Source organism: Copadichromis virginalis, linkage group LG3, assembly GCF_057382275.1.
Source record: "Copadichromis virginalis isolate Kocher_CV1m ecotype Utaka linkage group LG3, C_Virginalis_male_GT1.1, whole genome shotgun sequence".
In the NCBI taxonomy this organism is placed as follows: Eukaryota; Metazoa; Chordata; class Actinopteri; order Cichliformes; family Cichlidae; genus Copadichromis; species Copadichromis virginalis.
In genome coordinates, this window is record NC_140620.1 from 51,526,022 (window position 1) to 51,547,032 (window position 21,011).

At 43.7% G+C, this 21,011-nt stretch overlaps 1 protein-coding gene across 1 annotated transcript in view; it reads right to left on the minus strand.

The window, feature by feature from the left end:
* The window catches only part of serpinh2 (serine (or cysteine) peptidase inhibitor, clade H, member 2), a 23,797-nt gene extending 10,887 nt beyond the window's left edge, over window positions 1-12,910 (minus strand). Inside the window, exons 1-4 of the mRNA XM_085452797.1 lie at window positions 12,886-12,910; window positions 11,590-12,245; window positions 6,631-6,723; window positions 5,806-6,038 (exon numbers count right to left, since the gene is read on the minus strand). Of these exons, the coding sequence (XP_085308923.1) occupies window positions 5,806-6,038; window positions 6,631-6,723; window positions 11,590-12,238 (975 nt within the window). The 5' untranslated portion in view covers window positions 12,239-12,245; window positions 12,886-12,910. The remainder of the gene's footprint in view (window positions 1-5,805; window positions 6,039-6,630; window positions 6,724-11,589; window positions 12,246-12,885) is intronic.
* Window positions 12,911-21,011: the final 8,101 nt, after the last annotated feature.

Sequence of the window (21,011 nt, forward strand, 5' to 3'; positions counted from 1 at the left end):
ATCAGTTTGTAAAAATGCTGCAACTTCAGTGGTGGAACCGGTTTAGCTTTCGTCCATCAGACACACAACAAAGCACTATTTTTGGTAGAGCATGCTAGCGGGCCGTCATTATTACCATGTTTTTTGGAAAATACGGCACACTTAAAATCAATCCTTTGATTTTTCTGAAACTCGACAGTGTCCCTTATAACCCCGTGTGCCTTATGTATGAATTCTGGTTGTGTTTACTGACCTCGAAACGATTTTATGTACACGGTGCTCGAAAATCGGTCAAATGTTTTAGTACGACTTTGCTAAGCTACGAACCCGCACCGCTTGATGGATTGTCGGAGCGTTGCGGCTATTGTAGGCAGGAGCCTCGCGGAGTGATACGTACTGTGCTTCAACATAGTATTACCGTATTGTGTGTGTATAACCTCTTTAAGTTTTGTGGATATTATACATCGTTATGCTGAGGATTAGGGATGGGTATCGTTTAGGTTTTATCTGATACCGGTGCCAAATCGGTACTTTTGAAACGGTGCTCAAACCGGTGCTTAAAGAATGGAGAACACAAACTTTGTCCAAAAACCTCTCATGTTCAGCTGGTTTTTTTTGTAAAAAGATAACAATGTTAGCCTTTTCTGCAGCTATGTGGCATATATGGCATCACTCTTGGCTGGAAGCAGCTTAAACAATGGAAAAAACACAAACTTAAACCCTCTCATGTTTAACTGTTTCCCACTTTTTCTTTGGTCATTTTAGCCTTTTTGGCCAGGGTGAAGGGAGTATCTGCCATCAAACAAGAGGACAGCTGCATGTAGCTATGATGATGTTTGCTAGTTCACCTTACATGCATTAATGTAATAACGTGGTTAGCCTACTCAACGTAAATTACACACGAACAACATGAAGCTACTCACGCAGAGAAGAACGGCTGCTGCTGCATCATCATCCTCATCATTTCTGCTACACTGGCAGGGCTAGGGGCCAGGACTCTATTCTTCGGGTTTTTGGGGGATGTTGCTCCGGGTCCGATAACAGGCACCACACCCGCAGTAGATGTGCACGGTGTGAGGTCTCGCAGCAAGCTATCAAATACGGCGCATTTCTCGGCTTTTAAAAAAAACGCTATGCGTCGCCAGGTGTTTCATCGGATTCTTGGTGTTACCTCCTTTGACAGTATCACAGTATCAGCTTAAAGCACTTGTTGCAGGCTGCTGAGTTTGCATCTTTTGCTGTGAAGTACAGCCAGACTTTTGACCGCTTCGCCTTGGACATTTTTAATCTGTAGCTCTGCTCTAACAGAACGTACGTACCTGGCCCCGCCTACTATCCTCGGAAACGTAAAATGATTGGCTAGAAGTGTATCACAGCTCAGGAAAAAAAAGCACCGAAATGTGCGCTGCTTTTCGGTCTGGTTACTACCGTTTATGTCAGAACCGACACCGGTACCCATCCCTACTGAGGATATGTCGGCCAATTTCCATTGGAAATGCCTTTTGGTTAAACTGTCAGCAAGGAATTTGCATTTGCACTGTTAAAGTTTTATATAACTTTAACGCACATAAAAAACAGCTGCTTGTTTAAGTGAAAATACATTGATGTTTTTTTTTTTGCACTAATAAAGTTGTGGAGTTGTAAAGTATTTTGTCTAGTGTCAATTATATCGTCAGTTATATCGTTATCGCGAATTTTCAAATGTATATCGTGATAAATATTTTTGGTCATATCGCCCTGCCCTAAGTGTCACTCCCATTTAGGTCAGCGGAGCCAAGGTTCAGTCGCTTAGCGATGGTTTACAAGAGGCACATGTTTGACCTACAAAAAGGATTTAGATCCCTGTGACTGATACGACGGGGAGGACTGGGGTGAAGGAGCGAACGATGCCTTTGGATGTGGCAAATCCGCTCAACATGAGTCAGAGGTGTGCGATTTTGTTTGTGCTCATTTGCTACGCACACAAGATGAAAGTCTTAGACACACACACACACACACACACACACACACACACACACACAGCTAAGATCATCGTTTTTTCCAAATGCTGCCCTCTAATCTAAGGATTCCATGGCCATCCGTGGCACTGACAGACAAAGTGGTAAACAGCATTAACGCAATTGGAAAAATGATTGTCAGTGAAGACACGGAACTGTCGCTGGCCAGAGGGGTTTGGGAAGACAGACGCAATGAGATCAGAGTGGGTAGAGGGTTTTGTTTGGAGCTTGAGTCCTTTCGCAATGATTTCTCAAATGCGCTTATTTTTCTTGAGAGAGCAAACGGAGGAAGACAACTCATCACGAGTCAAACGGGGCCAAAACGTGCTCACCCATAATTAGGTTGCATAATGAGAACACTGTACAGCTACTTTTAGTTATTTAAGACGATTAAAGGTTTTCTGTTTTCTGTTTTTTCTGTCCGTAAAACTGCCTCGGAGAGACAAAGGAGGGTCTGTGCAACAGGATGCTTTCTGCTCTTTCTCTGGCAAAGTCATAGGCGTGTCAGAAGCCATTTCAAGCTTTAGTTCTAGATTACATCCTCCTCCCGAGAGTCTCCTGACAATGTTAATGTCAAAAGCTTGTTCTCCGGGGCGCAGCTAGCAGAATAACATGGTAGCACAGCTCTACAGAGATGTTTGCTAAAGTAAAACGAGGGCAAAGTGGATTTCATCAGTCCATGATGAGGTTACAGCATACATATGGATAGGACGTCGGCAAAGGTTGCAGTCGGTGTCCACTGCCCTGGGGAAATGGGTTTTACTGGGATGCTTCTGCTTCTGTCAGGTTAAACTAACCTCCCCCCGTTACTACTTCTCTCTAGCTCATCCACAACTGTTGTGTTATCAACTGGTCTCTGGGTGTAGTCAGATTGAAGACTAAGCAATTTTTCAAAGTAGAACAAGTCACTGAAAAGATGCAAGAGGAATGAAGAAAAAAATAATTTAAGTAATAAAAGTTTGAAATGGTAAAAAAAGCAACCTCCAGAAAAAATGGTGCCAGAAGCTGCAGTTCCTCTAACGGCCACTTGAGAGTAAACTCCATAAACCGATGTTACCGATGCTAGAAATCCACTACTGAGCTAAATCTAGGAACATTTTAATGGCTATCAAGGATCTTAAATGCCATTCCTTTCTTTACTCTCCTTATTCTTGCTTTGCTGCATGCATACCTAGATCTCTGTTAGGAAATTCCTTTATCCTACATCTCTTGCAAAGGTGCAAAGATTCTTGTAGCAGCCTGTCATTCTGAGCCAGCGCTCAGCATAGCTGTTCTGGTTTCAATGGCAAACTTCTTCTTTGAAAGGCTCCATCAGTTGTCAATAATAATAACAACAACGTAGTATTAGTAATAACAGAGCACAATTAAACTGGCTGTTTGTCACAGGCTACTTCCTGTGCTTTGCTCAAGATACTTGGAATTAGCAATCTCAGCCATGTTCCTCTATTTGTTTTTTCAACAGTTTACTTGGAGCCACAAAGGAAAATCTGAGTTTGATTTTTTTATAATTACAAGATGCCACGTGGAACATCACATGGAAGAACAGTATTTCACAAAGAGAAGTGAAAAGTATTAAAGTTAACCTATAGAACTGTGACTGCAACTAATGTCAATTCCATAAACCTGACCAGAAAACTTTCCTTCCACTTTCACCCCCTCAGCAGGAATTTCCTGAAGGTGAAAGGCCCGTGTGATTCTAGCAGCTTGTATGTTTCTGTGTCCCTGTTAGACACCTCTCGGCCTGGTAAAATACGTGCTCTTCCACCAGCCCGACAACTCTCAAGCCTCCCAGTCAGCAGCCTCCAGTTTGGCCTGGATGAACCTTAACAACCCTAATGCACTCACATTAGCATCAGCTGCCACTAAGCTGCTTTCTGTCCGCTTGGCTGTCCTATTCACTTCTCAGTACCTCAGACCAGCTACCTGCTGGCCCTGGGAGTAGCAGGAGCAGAGATCCACATTACCAGCTGGGCTGTGGCATAACCTTTGTGCTCTTGCAAAATAAGGCCTGTGGGAGGCACCGGGACCCCACAGAGGAGGTACAGGTCATGGTCATCTTCAGGCCCCTCTTAGCCTCCGAGCAGGAAGGTTTGGGTGCCCAGGTTTGATACACCTGGGCACCCTTCACCTCAAGAGTGAGAAGAGAATAGTGGAAAGGACTGACATTTGAACTCACCTTAGCCAACGTCTGCACTGAGGCTTCAATTACAGCCAGTACTAAAAAAGAATAAACAAAAGCAGTCGAAGAAGGAGGCACAAAACTAAGTAAGACACAGTGGTCACGTTACGAATGGAAGGAGAAAGTAAAAGAAGGAAAATAGAAGCGAGAAACACGACACAGCATAGAGGAAGAGCAGGAAGACCAAAGGATGGGGTGGGAGGGGGTGCCAATATGTGTGAGAAAAGGGTAGACAGATAAGAAGAGTGCAAGACAGGAAAAGCAGCCGGCCAAGACAGAGGCAGGGAATAATGAAGAGATGCGGAAAATCCAGAGAAGGATAAAGCAGGCAAAGAAACAATGAGAATGATGACTGCATTGCTGGGTGAAATGAGAAAGCGTATCAGGTGGAGTGAAAAATGATGCAGTGCGCAGATACAGGGAATGAATGGAAGAAGAAACTAGAACTGAAGCTGCACGCAGGGATCCACTCTGTCAAATTCAACTAGGGTTTGAAACAGCTGCACAGCTCCCACTTCACCGCACTTTAAACTTACTTAAAAAACAACTTGGTCTACTGGTCTGCGTATAAATGCAAAAAAAGAAAGAAAAAAGAATAAAAAAGGAAAACAGCATCGTGACCATAGAAGCTAGAGGAGATTGTGACCCAAGAAATTTGGGCAAAGTTATACCTAAAGACAGCGGTGCCTCCAGAATTACTTTCATAGGGGTGGCCTCTAAATATACTGGGCTGGCACATCAAAAACAGTGATCTATCCAGGGATTGGCACCAGCTTTACCTTTACCTTTTTTTAATTATTACCAACGTAGGACAGGCATCCTCCTTGGTGGCGCCCCTGTCTAAAGAACGTAACACTTGAAAATGCCAGTTCACTAATCATCATCAGCACATCTTCTTCATTCACCCCCTCAATGCATTAGTGTCCATTACAGCAGGGCCACAGATTCCTTCAGCAACAATCTATGGACGGAGGTTGGAGGGTTCTAGCTCCTAACTTTGTAACCAGTTAACATTAGCAAAACTACCAGACCTAAAAATGACTAATATTAGCAGCGGCAGCATCAGCAGCCTTCTTTTCTTGTAGGTTAACATCAACATGCTTGTATTGTATGTGGTTACACACAGCTCCAGTCGGCATTTCCTGTCTCGGCTGTTCATTTTCTAGATCAAAACACTGCCCGGTTATAATGACACAGGATGTCATTCTTCCTACTTCAAGCCTTGCTACCTCGGTAGCCAACGGTAATTAACAATCCATAGCAACGATGACATCACTCGACAACAGCTTTAATTATGAGGTTTTTTTAAATAATGAATAAAATAAACAAAACACAAGTAATGCATAAAAATACAGTTGTGAAATATTAGGAAAATAAGGGAAAAAAACTATCCAAGCCTACTGATGTCTCTTTAACACATGGAAACAGTACAAGGTGTAACCAGGACTCCTACATGCGTTTCCAAGAAGTAAGATTAACTCAACCTTCTATTTAAGCACTTCAGAGCCATACTTATGCCATACTGCATTAGCAGGACCCGTTTGAGACTTATATGACAATGAAAGGCAGTATGAGCTGAATTTAAAGGACCTGACTCACAGCAAGAATCTTTTTATGCCACTGTACTAAAACAAACTTTGCTGAACTAACCTGCAGACTGAGCGTGCTAGTGATGTTTGCCTTGGGCAGAGAGATGGCCACACTGGTTACACTGGCCTTCTCCAGCCACTTGGACAGCAGCTCCAGGGTCAGCAGCTTTTCCAACTTAGCCAGATTTTCGACATGAAAGGGCAGCAGGAGCACGACGCTGGCCCTGCCTCCCCACAGAGGCGCCTCTAGAACTTGCACCATGTTGTCAGTGTCTTCATGAAAGCGGTACAAACCTGTAGCAGGGGGACAGCAGGGGGCAGGCAAAGAGTTGAGCAAAGATCAGAGAGTCAAGGGCAGTGCTGTGAAGTAACGTTTTCTTTTTTAGCAGTAGTTTAATGCAGAAGTTCTCTTGGAAGTTGGTTCAGAGCTGCACTTTCAGCCGTGTCGCTGCAGTCGTTCGGCGCCACCTCCCTCTATCACCGAGTGAACTCGCAGAGGGAATGCTGGAGTTAGTTTCGCTTCATACATAAAGGAAATGCAAGCTGCGACAGGCCGACAACAAGCCAGCCGTAACACAATTCTCACTCGTGAGTTGAAAGTGACATTATGAGATTAAAAGAAATATACATCCGGTCTACGTCTCTTAACTGTTATCCTAGAAGAAACTCACCCTGCCTTGTTGCTGTTTTAAGACAATGCATAAAATATGGAAAATGTGCTAAATAAATCATTAGGGACACACTGATAAATTAGAGCGAGGCATATTGGACCTCACAAATATTCACGTCCCTTTTAGAGCTGGATTCCTTCTCGCTGCATTTATTCCCTGGCAGGAATAGAGCAGTGACAGACTGCGTACAGCTTTTTATTATTATTTTTTTTTACCTGCTCTGTGCATCATCACCACTTTGGTGTATTTCTTTCCCAGGAAGGTACGACGATCTGTGCTTTCCTCGCTGAAATCTCTCTCCCACAGCCCTGAGCAAAGAGAAAGAAAAAGCAGTTTTAAATACAGCATGCTTCATATAGATGGACTGCATGGGGAGGGAGAGGATAAAAACAAAATCAATGAAACGGGAGAAAAAGTGAACAATAGGTTAAACAATGCCATGTTCATAAAACACATATACAGCGACACTGGCTGGCACTGCTCATGAATCATCTGTGTGTACTGCCCATTAAAAAAATGTATACCCTCCTGAAAGCTGCTGAGGCAGAGTGCTGTACTGCAGCAGTTATGAAGACCTTAAGGCTACTGACCCCTATTCAATGTTCAACACATCCCCACTTGGCCCTGCTAACCTCCTGACAGCTGTCAATTTAAGAGGAGCTAAGAGTGGAGGAATTACCGTTGTAATAACGTCACAACACACTCTGAAAGCTGCTGGTCCATTCAATAGGGCAGGGGACATTGGATGGGGCGTAGAGGTCGGCAGATTATGACTTGTACCCATCGCGCTCTTTGTGAATGACACCTGAGGCCGGCTAGGGCTATAACTAATGATGATTCTCATTATCGATAAATCATTTGAAAAGGTCAGCGCTCTCGTCACACAAAGCTAAGGTTCAAGGAGGCCAAAAACTATGAAATGCCTCAATTGGCAATGTGAAAGCCTGCAGACTGATTGCTTGGTTTTTATTATTAAGCACCTCTATTAAGAACTGTGCACAGACTCGTCTTTTGTCTGCGCTGTTTTTAATTCCTCTGAAGAAAAACAGACCAAGTTCTCAGAGCACAAGGTGACACCTACAAGCACAGGAACTTTAAGGAGAGATCAATACAAGACACAGTGCCCCATAATTTACCTTAAGACAAAAAGATATACCTCACATGCCATAAGTTGTGAAGACAGATGACAGGGGAAAATAACTCATGCTCAGCCTGATTTAGTCAAAACACTCCTCCACACTGCTAAGATAAGTATACACTGTACTGGGTTTCACTAACAAAACAAGACACAAGGAAACTGCTTCTGCTCAATTTTGTGCAATTTTGTTCTCATTTTCCCAAGAAACTTGCAGATATGTGTATTTGACAAAAACAAACTACAGTTACATGTGACTAACACACCCAACCAATAAGCCTGCACTCTGGTTTCTGATCATACAGTCTGTAGATGCACCTTTGCCAGTTAAGCTTAACTGGTTGACATCCTGACACGTCACCGTCCTTAAATACGGTGACATCAACTCCAGCTGCCTGACACGGTGGCGGCTGAAACAGGTAGTGCTATCCCACAATTCACAAGGACGCCAATCTGCTCACTAAAACGATCAGCAAAACTGCCAAAGTGCCAGATGTACAGATTTATCAGTGCATTTTACATGATATGGTCTCAGCAGTCTGTAACAGGCTGTGTTACAGCTACATGTCAACCATCAACATCAGTCTGTTCCAGTAAAAGCATTTGAACTTAGAACATGGGTTTAGATATACGTGTGTAATAAAAATAAGAAATCACATGTTGAGTATTTCAGCATCTGCTGCCCATTTTGGAGAAATTACTTTTTCCTTACAGAAATATCAACACCGTCAACAATTATCTTCTATTCTAAAGACCTTAGTGAGCCTCTCACCTTTTCACCAGCAGCAGGTCAAAATAACAGTGCTGTTTGGTACTAAAGTGTAGCGGAAAAGCTAACAAATTAACCAAGATGAAGCCAGATAAGCAACATAGCATCGTCACTGCGTTACCTCACTGGTAGGGAACACTTATATACACAAGACATATTCAGCCATCATCTATTCATCCACTGGTTTAAAGTCCATTATCTGCAAATCTCTTCTCTAATCACAAGAAAACAAAACAAAAAAAAAAACACTCACTTCATTACCAAAGTGTTACAAAGAAACACCGACTCACTTATGTATGAGGATCACAGAGTTGGTTGGCTGAAACTTATTCTGGAAAAGTAAAATAAGTAAATAATCATAAAAGCAACAAACACCATTATGGTAAACCTCAAAGATGTTTGGCTCCATTTATCTCCAGACTAGAAAGTTACAGAGACGAGGAAGACTGTTTTCACACACTGTTAGGCCTCGTTACACTTTGTCTACATTTGGAGTTTCTTTAAACTGTTTAACTTATTATTAAATTCCACACTTATTCTTTTTTTTTTTATTAATAGCTGCCTGACTAATTGTTTCAACACCATGGGTGGCATCTCCAAAAGCCAACCAGACTCGAATGGAGCGCAGCCAAACACAAATCGCAGCAGAAAAGACGTGTGATTGTCCCTCCCGGGCATGCTAGCACACATCACAGGCATTCAGTCCGCTTCCTGGGAAACACGCTTTGGAATTCCAAAGCGGCCGGCTGAAGGTTACCTGAAGCGGCAACCGTGTTGTTGAAATGATGTCACGACGATGAACAATTTTCTCCACGGTACACACGTGTAAAAACAAGCACGGGGGGGGTTAATGACCTGCTGACCTCCAAACAGACCTGCACAGCAGCAGCAGAGCGACGGCTTTAAACCTGAACCTTTTAATAGCTGTCAGCAACAAACAGCGAGACGACTGCGCGGCGCTCACACAGCTACCGAGTCGTCCTGTTAACTTAAAGCGTAACCCAGTGGAGAATCGATGCGGGCTCGCGGCTCGGTCTCTTCCCTCATCGACTCGTGATGGCGTGCAGTTGTGCTGTTTCAGAAGCTGTTATTAGAGTTTAAATAAGCTGGGGCTTCATGTGCCGCCTCTCCTTTTTCAGTCCCCCAGTGCTGTCGCATTATCTTGTATAAGTTTCACTCCACTGTTTTTTTCCCAGTATTATTTTCCTCTGCTGTCACTGGTGTTTGTCTAAAGCAAAACAAAGCATGAATTAATTAACCAGAGTGGACTGGAACTCCCAAAGGCAGACCCTTTTACAATCCCCTCCACCATGACAGTCCATCTCTTTCACTCTCAGCAGGCCAACCTCTCCCGCTTTACTTTTCTCAGTTTCCTCCAATCACTCCCATCTCTTTGCTTTTCTTCTGCCCCTTTCCACCCAGAAATCTCCCCTTTTTATTCATTTAATTTTACCCTTTCTTTCTCCCCCCCTCTCTTTGGCCCTCTTTGCTTTTCGCATCTCTCCGCTATAAACATGTTCCGCTACTAATTGGCCCTGGCCTTCCTTTTCTTTGAAAGCTCTGTACAGACCGAGGGAGGAGCGACAGCAAAGAGCTTTTTTCCTTTTTTTTTTAAATTCTTCCTTCAATAATTAACTGAAGGGAGGGAGAAGGGAAACAAACAAAAGCGGGGAGGGGGGGGGGGACGGATGGAGATGCCTACTCAGTGCCATCTAAAATAAAATAACACCCGAGACCTCTGAAAACATCCCATTAATAACACATCATCAACTGCTTTAAGTCCTTGGAATCCCAAACATAACGAAAAAAACAAAAGTTGGAACAAAAGCAGGAGCTGCTGGTTTGAGAAAGGAGCAAACTATCGACCACGCTGAAAATTATAAATCAAAACTAAAGGAATCCAATTTTCCGTAATCTAATTTGTAGCTGCAATCTGCTGCATAATCTAATTTGTATATTTGCTCCACGAAATTAATGAACCAACCAATGAGGGTGGGCTCGCAGAAAAAAACAAAAAACAAAACTAATTTTGTAATGAAGTCAAAAAACATCAAACAAAGAGAATTAATTAAATTGCTTATCAATGTATAGTCTGTCAGGGAGTGTTATTTATGAAGGGTTGTCTATCTTTGCCAGAACCCTGTTTTCACTTCAGGAGCCTTGCCTTCTATTTTTTTCTACCTAATAAAAAGAAAAAAAAAAGCAGTACCTGCAGGAGGAAGGAGAAGGAACAGAGGCAGATAGACACCGATAAGGAGGATGTGAACAGGAGACATGTGGGAAGGAGAGGGAGAGGAGACAGGGGTAGATTAGACATGTGATAGAGAGTGACAAAAGCACAAAAACAGAGACCAACGCTGCAAAAAAAAGGAACAAGCGAGACAGAAGGATATATTTAACACATCATCATCATCATCTTTTGTGGAGACCGCAAACAAAAAAAAATGAGAATCTACGTCAGCGGGCATTCAAAATGTTGGCTGTGCTCTGAGACACGAAGGAGGAGATGGTAGATTCAATTCCACAATCACACAAAAAAAGGAAAAGAAATGAGAAAAAGGAAAATAAGTCATTTCCTTGACTCATGATAAGTGCGGATGAACAAATATTGCCGACCCTCGAAAATAAAATGCGATATTTATTGGCACATTTAGCGTGCCATAATGAACCTCAGATAAGGATTTAGATGGATATGTTTTTGGGATGCAACTGTTAAATCACAGATGGAGCTTCTAACCGACTGCGTCCGTGCAGAAATATTGACTGCTTTCCACCACTGCAGCCTGTCACAAAGAGCAGAGCCGAGCCAAGCTGTGCCGCCGCAGACTTGGAGCGCTCCGAGCACAGATGTTAGGCATGACATCGAGGGAGAGAGAGTCTGGACACTTGTTACTCAATTATTTAAGATGACACATCACCCCCCAATGGAAGATGAATAAGCTCTCAGTGATAGACCCCAGAATCATCCTTTATCTGCTGTGTCCACCAGCTGGAGTCCAACGCATGCACGCGCACACACACCCATGGAGATGCAGGGTGCACACAGGTGGGATTGCTGGCACGCGCCACAGAGCGAGCAAAGACTTGTGCGGACTGTCTGTGCTGTGTGATCACTAAAAATGGCGCACGCCATACTCTCATCTAAAACGGGAAAAGACATCAAGCTTTTTCGCTCCCACAGTTTTAAAAGCAAAATTGGATGCTCACTGTTATCTAATATTTCAGTAACCCTGCACTAATTTAATTTACAATAATGTTGTTTCTACACACCTTTTAAACGCACTGCATTCGCCAGGATCAAAGCTCCAGCCCTGGCCTTGATTTCGGCCTCCAAAGGAGCGCCTTCCAGTCCACTAAGGCCGGCCTTAGCCCAGTCCTGAAGCTGCTTCAGGTCAGCCTTGGAGTCTCCTTTCCCCAGATTCTGATGCTGCACTCTGAACCTAGCCTGACTCTGCTTCACAAAGGCCTGGTCGACTGGAGAGACCTGCTTGGAAAACACAGCTGAGGATGCGTGCAGGTGAAAGCTGGTTCCGTTGGCTTCACTGAAGCTCTTCAACGCCTCGGCAAGACGTTCGGGAACCTGCGTCCCCGCCTTGTCGGGGGACGGTGGGTTGAGGATACCTCGGACCTGGCTGGAGGTGTTACCGACTGAAGCTTCCCCCAGTGCTCCGAGAGAGGAGGCCACCAGCAGAGGAGAGAAGATGACATTTACGGAGCTCGAGTCGGAGCGGAGGGCCTGGTAGAGCCGCAGACCTAGGGTCCAGCTCGGGTCACCCTGAGGTGGAGGAGGCAGTGGCGGCGGACGAGATACTGGACCGGCCGGGGCATCGGCACTCTTCTTGGATGAATTATTGATGCTCCCTTGCACCAGGAGAACTGGCAGAGAAATTAGGAGACAGAAAGGGAGCCTGGGCAGCATGGCTGTTCTGGAACAGAGAGCACGGGAAGGAGAGTCAGTATGAGGATTTGCTCACACGAGATAATCTGTCTGTGTATACATAACAGCAAGAGGAATGAGGAGAATGCACCCCTCTCATTCTCAAGGCAAGCAAAGCCCCCCTCCACAACTATTCATTGCGCATATTTTGACCTGATTTTTAATAGTGTAATACTCATACTGCAACACTCATAGTTGAGATAAAGCAATATAAACACAGCCTGAGGGCTCCTTTTTTCCTGTAAAAGTGTCATTTGTGTAAACTGCTCCTACAGAGCCACAGCAGTGAGAACTTGATTTTCTAAATTCCTCCCCACTTGGATCCACGGTTATTATCTCACCCGCTGCGCGAAAGAAGCAACGTGCGACAATTAACGCTGATGAAGTTTTCAGGCTGGGACCGAACAAACGAATGAGAGGGGGAAATGTGCGTTTTCAATCTTTCCTTTAAAAGAAAAAAAGAAAAAGGCAAAAACTTCGACTCCTTACTTTTGCCGAAATTCAACAGAAGTGACGGCAAACATCTGTCGTCTACTTCAGCTTATACTCTCTCAAAATTAACCAAAAATGTAAAAAGTCTGGAAGACAGGGAAAGAGAGAAAAATGTCGTGTTCGTTTCATTAATTTACCGTTAATTAATTCACGTGTGACGCTCACAGCCAGGGGCTGTGAGCTCCGGAGGAGGTGCTGCTGCTGCTGGAGCTCAGACGTAGCAGAGGAAGCTTACCGTCCCCGCTAACTTCAGCTCCCGGTTAGCTTTCTGCTCTTCCCGAAACTTCCAGGCTTCCACGAGGAGCTGCCACCGTGAGCTTATTTAGCTTTGGGCTGTTTAGGTGCGGGCTCCATGTTAAACAAGCATTTAAAAAAAAAAGAAAGAAATTTAGTTAACAACCTAAAATAGGGCACACTTAGCACACAGTGTGAAAAAGAACTATAACGCTGTTTTCCAATGCAGTTCTATGAATGACATGTAATCCAGTCTGAACTCAGTTTTACTATATATGACAGGTAAATATGCAGCTAATGGTATAAAAACGTTTTAAACCCATTAAACCCTGCCACTTTGTGTCAGTCCTGCTATTCAACTTCCCCCCCCCCACATTTATACTTTACAAAACCATAATTAAATATGGCTAAGTCATTGTTGGGATGGGATACCTTTCAGCGGTTCCCTATGGGCTTTTCAGGGATTACGTGGGTGCAGTGTTGGTCTTGGTACAGGTTTTCAAAATGGACAAAAATCCACCGGTTGCAGCAAATGAGGCGTTTCTCCATTCTAAAGAAACCCTTGTGGGTTTGCCGGGATAATAAACTCTCTTGTTCTGGACTCAGTGGGGGTTGTAGTTCCCAAAGGCACTCAAGCGGGGTCGCTAATGGTCTTCTCATCGCTCCAGCTCAGTGACCCCGTGAGAGGCTGCCTCATGTGGTCCAGGGCCTCCCAAACTTGACACCCAGGCCTCCCATTGCGCAGGACATAGACCACAGCGCTGGCAGTCAGATTTTTTTTTATTTGGTCAATTTAAAGATGTTTTTTCTTTTTTTAAACTTGTGATTATGTCCTAAATCTGACTTTATCTTGACATGTTGATTACGGAGAGCATTTTATTTTCTTTATAAGTTCAAGTGCTTTAAGTTGAGTTTCCAGGGAAGCCCCCCTACACACATACACACACACACACCTCACTTTTCAGTAGCCTACTATGAAGGAAAACTAGGGCACACTATGAAAGGCTGTATTACAGCTGACCCTTCCGAATGTCCTCATTCTGTAGTCTCCTCATTTCGCCTCCTTAAATTGTACCTGCCCTCCATCTACAATACTACAAGGAGTGGAGAGCAGATAACTTGTAAACAGTGCTTTGGCACAGGGATTATTGCCCAAAGTTAAGGATGGAGAATGACCATATAGGGTCCTAATCAATAAATATAGAGATAGACTAAGGAGGCTAGAGGAGGATCAGAGAGGGATATGGAGGAAGATAACTGCTTGAGACCACCAATGCTTAGCAATCAGGCCGAACATGACAGCTTGTAGACCCAACCAATTATTTACCCCAGCCAAATCAATAGAGCTCTCTCCGAAAGATAGCCATCAGCACCACTATCTGGAACACATTCGCAGCAGAAAGTACAAGCACACACTGAGCACTCTGCTCGCTGCCACTCTCGCTCTCTGTCTCTTTTGAAAACGCACACACGCACTTCCCTCAGAGACACTTAGTTATCAGGCTTCCTTAGAAATAAGACACCAATCAACTAATTATTGAGCATCCTCAGTGAAAACAGAAAGAGAAAAACAGCAACATATCAAACTACATCTGCAGCTAACAAGAAGGTGCATTGGAGGTGCAATGTATGTGCATTTGCACAAACGTCCAGTGAAGCTCCCTCGACGGCCTTGGGATGCACGGTGGTGGTGATGAGTCGACCGGTGCAACCACAAAGGTCGTAACCCTGCCAGTGGCGTCACCACCCATCCCTTGAGACCTCCCAGGGTCGCACCACAGTCAGTCTTTGCAGTAATGAGCAGCGACTTGCGTTACGGTGCGAGTGATTCATAGAAACTAGGGCTTGCACCTTCAGTTAAACGAGTCCCCGGGGATAATGCTTTGGAATGCGATAAGCTGCTCAGTCAGGACATTAACTGCGATGTGGCTGAACGCCTTCCCCTTTACCCGCCTCCAAAAGGCCCACCTCCATGCTGCCCTGCTTGCCCTCACCTATCCGCACCTTGTCCAAGTCCTGAGCCCCGATTCAGTTTCCCAGCTTCAGATGTCAGCGTCTCTAGCAGAAAATGTAGCAATATGCTTAACACATTATCCATTTGTGCTGCTGTTAGACCTGGCTCAAGGGCTCAGCTACAGAAGCTGCACCTTGCAATGAAAGCACTTACGGTCACTGCCAACTGGCCTCGAGCTATCCACTCACCCCACGCGCAGTTCTTGCTCTCATCTTTTTCTTGTGTTTCTCCTCAGCCCCCCTTTGCAGTTTCACACATATTGTAACATTTATATTATTTTACTACTGATGATAAAAAAAAAACTCCATTAAAAATTGACAACATAGAATAGTATTAAATGGAAAGGACATAAATTATTGATCAAAAAGCTTCAGTCAGAGTATTTGCCCTGATCCCTGCTTTTATAAACACACCTTTTCATAACATACCAAACAACTCTAAATGCACTGTTTTCTGCTTTGGGTGTTATCAGTGCAGGTCTGGATTGTAATGGTTTGAGGCATGTCATTTTTAATTTCTCTGAGCTGACTTGTGTTGCACATAAGTTTTTTAAATATTTGTATAGCATCAGTTCGCCCATACTGTCACACAGTATGGAACTATTAAAGAACAACACGGTATACAAAATGAATGTAAATCTAGGTCGGCCTATATTTAATTTTTATAGAGTATTACAACACGTTTTGTTTTTACATTGCTTATATTTCATCAACATAATGTCAGAGGTGTTTTCTTGGATTTAGGTCTGGCGAGTGTGGGAAGTCAGTCAGTGTTATCGGTTACTTCATCCTACAGGAACTGTCTGCATACTCTCACCACATGTGGCTGTGCTTTGTTGTTAGAACCCAGGACCCACTGCACCAGCGTAGGGTCCAAGGATTTCATCCTGATACCTAATGGCAGTCAGGACGCTGTTGCCCAGCTAGTAAAGGTCTGTGGATCTCTCCATAGATATGTCGTCCCAGATCATCAGTGACCAACCATGAAGACTGGTCATGCTGAGCAATGTAACTTGCTCTCATCTGTGAAAACTCAGGGCACCAGCGGTGGACCTGCCAATTCTGGTATTCTATGGCAAATGCCAATCAGGCTACATAGTGCCAGGCAGTGAGGACAGGGCCCAATAGAGCTTCTGATTGGTCAGAGACACTCACACCACTGGCTTGCTGGAGGTCATTATGTAGCTTTGGCAGTGCTTATCCTGTTTCTTATTGCACAAAGGAGCAGATATTGGTCCTGTTGATGGGTTAAGGATCTCCAGCTCTACTAGAGTAACTACCTGTCTCCTGGAATCTCCTGCATGCTCTGGAAATTTTGCTGGGAGACCGAGCAAACCTGGCAAAGGCACATATTGATGTACCATCCTGGATGTGTTGGACCTGTGCAAGCTCTGCAGGGTGGTGAGTGGTGACACTGACACTAGCCAAATGCAACACTAGTGAAAAAAAATGTCAGTGACCTCCACCTGTAAAACTATTCCTGTTTTGGGGGTTGTCTCATTGCTGCCCCTCTAGTGCGCCTGAGGTTAATTTCATCTCAACAGCAAAGCAGCTGAAACTGATTAACAACCTCCTCTGCTGCTTAACTGACCAGATCAATATCCCAGAGGTTTAACTGACTTGGTGCTAAACTCTGATTAAAAAGTGTTCCTTTCATTTTTTGAGGAAGTGTATTCTACATCAATTCCACGTTATGTTTCACCTGCTCAGCTTCCTTGCGCTACGTTTTGACTTCCTATTGTGCTTTTTGCTTTACCTCCAATGAGGGTTGGATTGGAGACGAGCACATCGACACATAAAGAAAACTGCAACCATTTTACTATTTCGCCAAAACTCAAAAACTCTTTCCTTATGAATATGTGAAAATGTCCTCCCACCTCCACCTTCCCTGCAACATTTGCCACCTCCTCTTACTCAGTGTCAACCCATTTCCCCTCCGCTTCTCACCTCCTCTCATTTCACTCACTCCTACTCAATTCCCATCTCTCCTCTCCTCCGTCTGAATATCACCCCATGCTTCCATGTCTCACATATTTTGGAGTCTGTACAGAACAAACAGCATGTAACATGTGAGCCCCAGTTTTTCAGCTCTGGCCTGCCTGTCTGTCATCAGGTCTGGCCTGTTTCAGCCAATAGAGAGTTGGTTCAGACCCCGTCTGGACAGACCCATGGGATGCTGTTGGTTTCCATCAAGTTCCATTGTGGTCTTTTAAAATTAGGGGCTCTTTCTTAATGTCTGGCTGAGCTGCTAAGCTGCAATTATGATTTGTACTGAAGCGCTGCTTTAACCCCAGCTTCATCCTGGTTTGGGAATCTGGTGCCAAACCTTCTCTGTGAATTAAACCGAAACACATAACGAGCATATTTAAAAGTCACCAAGATGTTGGCTTTTGCATTTTTAGTATGAGTGGCTTCTAATCTTTGGGATTGCTCATTACTCGGTGTAATAGGTCGTAAACGGCCAAGGAGGAGATGGAAGAAACACAAGCAAATGCACAAATATGAAGCTGTAACTTCTGAAAAGATGTTTAGGTTTGCTTCACTGAGTATCTAAAAATACACATTTTCGATGGGGGTTTGGGGAGTGGGATATGTCAGTGTCCCCCCCCCCCCAACTGGGATGTTCTCCCTCCCCGTTATGGATCTAGGTCAAAACTTTATAAGGCAACAGGAGGTATGGGCGGGCAGATGGAAAGAAAAATATGTGTATTTAATCAATGGAGGGGAACGAGAGGGGCCAGCAGAGGAAAGGTGAGGAGGGCCAGCGGTATTCGGGGTCAGGTTCAACATGTTGAAAAGTGTCAAAATTACAGACGCATCTGGTGTTCATCTTAAAGGTTTTCAATAATCCTTAAAGGTTTCCTGCAACCATGTGAACGCCTGCTAATGCAAAATAGGAGGTTTGATGTTTGACTTTTTTGGGGGGGTTTGTGAGAAAACAGTTCAGAAATTTATATAAAATACTAGAACTTTGGTGAAATGCTGGGAAGTACAAAAGCAAGAGCGAGCAAATCATCTCCGCTGGCACACAGCTACACGGCAACAAAGGCAAATAAGTGGCTTTTAATGTGCTCAGTGAGTCAGACAAGAGAAGCAAATGCCAAGCACCCACAAGAGTACACAGCTGCTTCAAGCAAGTGTTGACAACTATCTTTATTGGAATTAAATATTACTCTGAGCCCCACCCCAAAGTAACCGGCACACCTGTGACTCAGATCACTCAGACTCCGACTCCGTGACACCAAATCAACACGTCCGCTTTTCTTTTTTTTCCACACTTAAGACACCCAAACCTAATCTGCCACACAAACACAACCCCAAGCCTGTCAGAAGTGTGGACGCACACACTAAAAAGACAGATATGTTGACTCCCCCACCCCACCAGCCCTCACCACACACACACAAGCTCATAAACACACACGCACACACACATGCTGCTTATATCCTCTGGCTGTGAGTTTGCCAGGAGCCAGCTGGTACTGTCATGTCTGATAGGCTGGAACAGAGACAGAGACGGAGACGAGGCCGGGAGAGAAAAGAAGGAAGGAGGGAGGCAAGCTGGGAAAAACGTCTACAGCAGAATGTATTAGTAAGACCCTGTCTGTCTGGATGAGTGTGTTGCTGATTTGAGGAAGACTGTATCAAAGCCTGGCAACTCATTACACTGTCTCATTTGGGTCCGTGGGGAGTATCTCCTATCCCTCCATCCCAGTCGTCAGCAGAGCATTTGTCTCATTCTCCTCCTTTCTTAAATGACCTGCACTTTCTGTGCCCCCCTCCTTCCCTCCACCCAGTCGTTATTTTACATAATTCGCTAATTTTTATGCAAATAAATATTAGCGCGACGGCGATGAATGGTGCGCTGACAACCAGCATTAGTGAGAGAAAGTGTTTTTGTAGCAGTTCATGTAAGAAATGTTGTTTTTAATAAAAGGGAAGCGAGTCTGATTTTCGCTGCCCTGCAGGACAAAACATAATTAAAATGTTGTTGATCAAGACGAATCACTCAATTATTCTGCGATGTTCATTCTGGTTCAGAAAAAAACGCTCATAGTTGTAATAGACAACAAAGCTGAGAAGACAAAACCCTACCTCAGTATTTATCTATGTCTGCATTTGCGTCTGGATCGGGCTGTTCTTGCATTTAATCTAAAAATGTGGAGTTGTGTTTGGGAGAGTTAATGGCCACATTCACCGAAGCCAGGAAAGGTCATAGACTTCTTAATGTAAAACCAATTGTCCATTAAAGACAAATCGCCCTTTAGATCCAAAGTCAGTACAACTGTCCTGCTTCAAAGTTTGCGTGTTTTCTTGAAGATCCCGGATGATTTAATGTTCTGCGGTGATGTTGTTGTTAATATTATTATGCCTAACAAGCTTATTCTTTAACTTGGCTCTGTATAGGAAGTCAAAAAGAAACCGCTTCACCCATCATTAAGCCAAAAAATAACTCCATAACTCCTACACACAGCTAAAAACGGCACATGCTCTGCTGTGTTTTTGTAATGAAGGTCAAACAACCAAAATCTAACTGTTTCTGAAATGAATCTGGGTCCAATTTGTTCAATTTTCTCATCGTTCCCAGAATGAAAAGTTTTAGGTATTTCTGTAAAAGCGTTTAATTAAATAACACTAAACGCCTCCAGCTGTGCTAGAAGCTCTGCAAACCGATGCGCAGACGCAGCGGCGCTTCAATCTAAATGCTGATGTTTCGGCAGGTGCAATGTTTTCATGTTTGCCACATTCACTTAAAGCGTGTGAGATTTAGAAAAGTGCTAAACCAGTCTGTTTACCATTCATCTGGATGTAGCCGTTTCTGTGGGAGACTATAAATGCTACACCCACATGAACAGAATCAGCTTTCAGGGATTTCCTTACCTGGATGATTGAGCACGCATCAAGACAAAAATAACTGCTGAAGGAAAAAAAAAAAAAGAGGATACCTGAATTGACTTGATGATAAAAGTATGCATATCCCCAGAGCACTTACAGTTCACCTTGAGAAAAATGTGTCTGTAACAGCTGCCTCAGCATCCAGGAGTCCAGACAATCACTCAGCACAAACAGCAAACCCATCTGCTTGGCGACTCATTGAAAGTTGAGACAAAGTTAACTAATTTGAGGGCCAACCTGCTGCTTTAGGTCTCCCAAATCAAACGCAGCACCATTGACTGTTAAAAAAGCTCCAGATTCTTTCAAATCCTATAAGATTTTCTCTGATTTCTCTGGTATTACTATCAGCCAGCGGCGGCTATAATAAGAGGTGTTAAGAATGGTAAAAGTTAAAAGCTAGTAAATGGGTTGGTTATGGGACACCTGAAGACACTACACCCTGTCCTGGCTGATGCAATTATTAGTTTAGTATCATCCTGAGAACCAGCATATTTATTTGTGTCTTCTGTAATGGACATTTGTTTTCAGTCTATATCTTTTGCTTTATTTAAGCTAGTCCTGTTTTACTAAATAGACGACATCCTTTCTGTTGATATGCCAATGGAACAATCTAGTTCGATGGGACGAGTCCTTTTTTCTTGGTTCTCAGGGGAATATAAAGGCACAGAAGTACAGGTATCTTCTAGAAAAGAAAAAGAAAAAAAAAGGATTAATTTGTTCCTAATAACTGAAGGTCAGCATGTAGGTACGGCACCTATGTTCACACAGCTGTCAATTGCCCTGACACAACAGGAAGGAAACACTGAAAACGGAGAAAACTGCAGACAGAAATTTGTGAGATGACAACATCCACAACATCGCTACATGAGTTGATCATTTTACGATAAAAAAGCAAAGACCCTAACCTTCCTCCCTGTCATCATAATGAAATTTTAAGCCCGGCAGTGACTGTTTCCTGAAGCATTAAAACTGCTGTCTAAGACACACTAAGCTGTAGTATGTCGTCAGGTTTTAAAAGCTAAGCTTAAAGCCATGCTCCACATCAACATTGCTATAAAACCTGTAGAAGGATAGAATGACAGCTGAAGTGTCGTCTGGGGCTCGTGTCAACTCAAAAAACAAG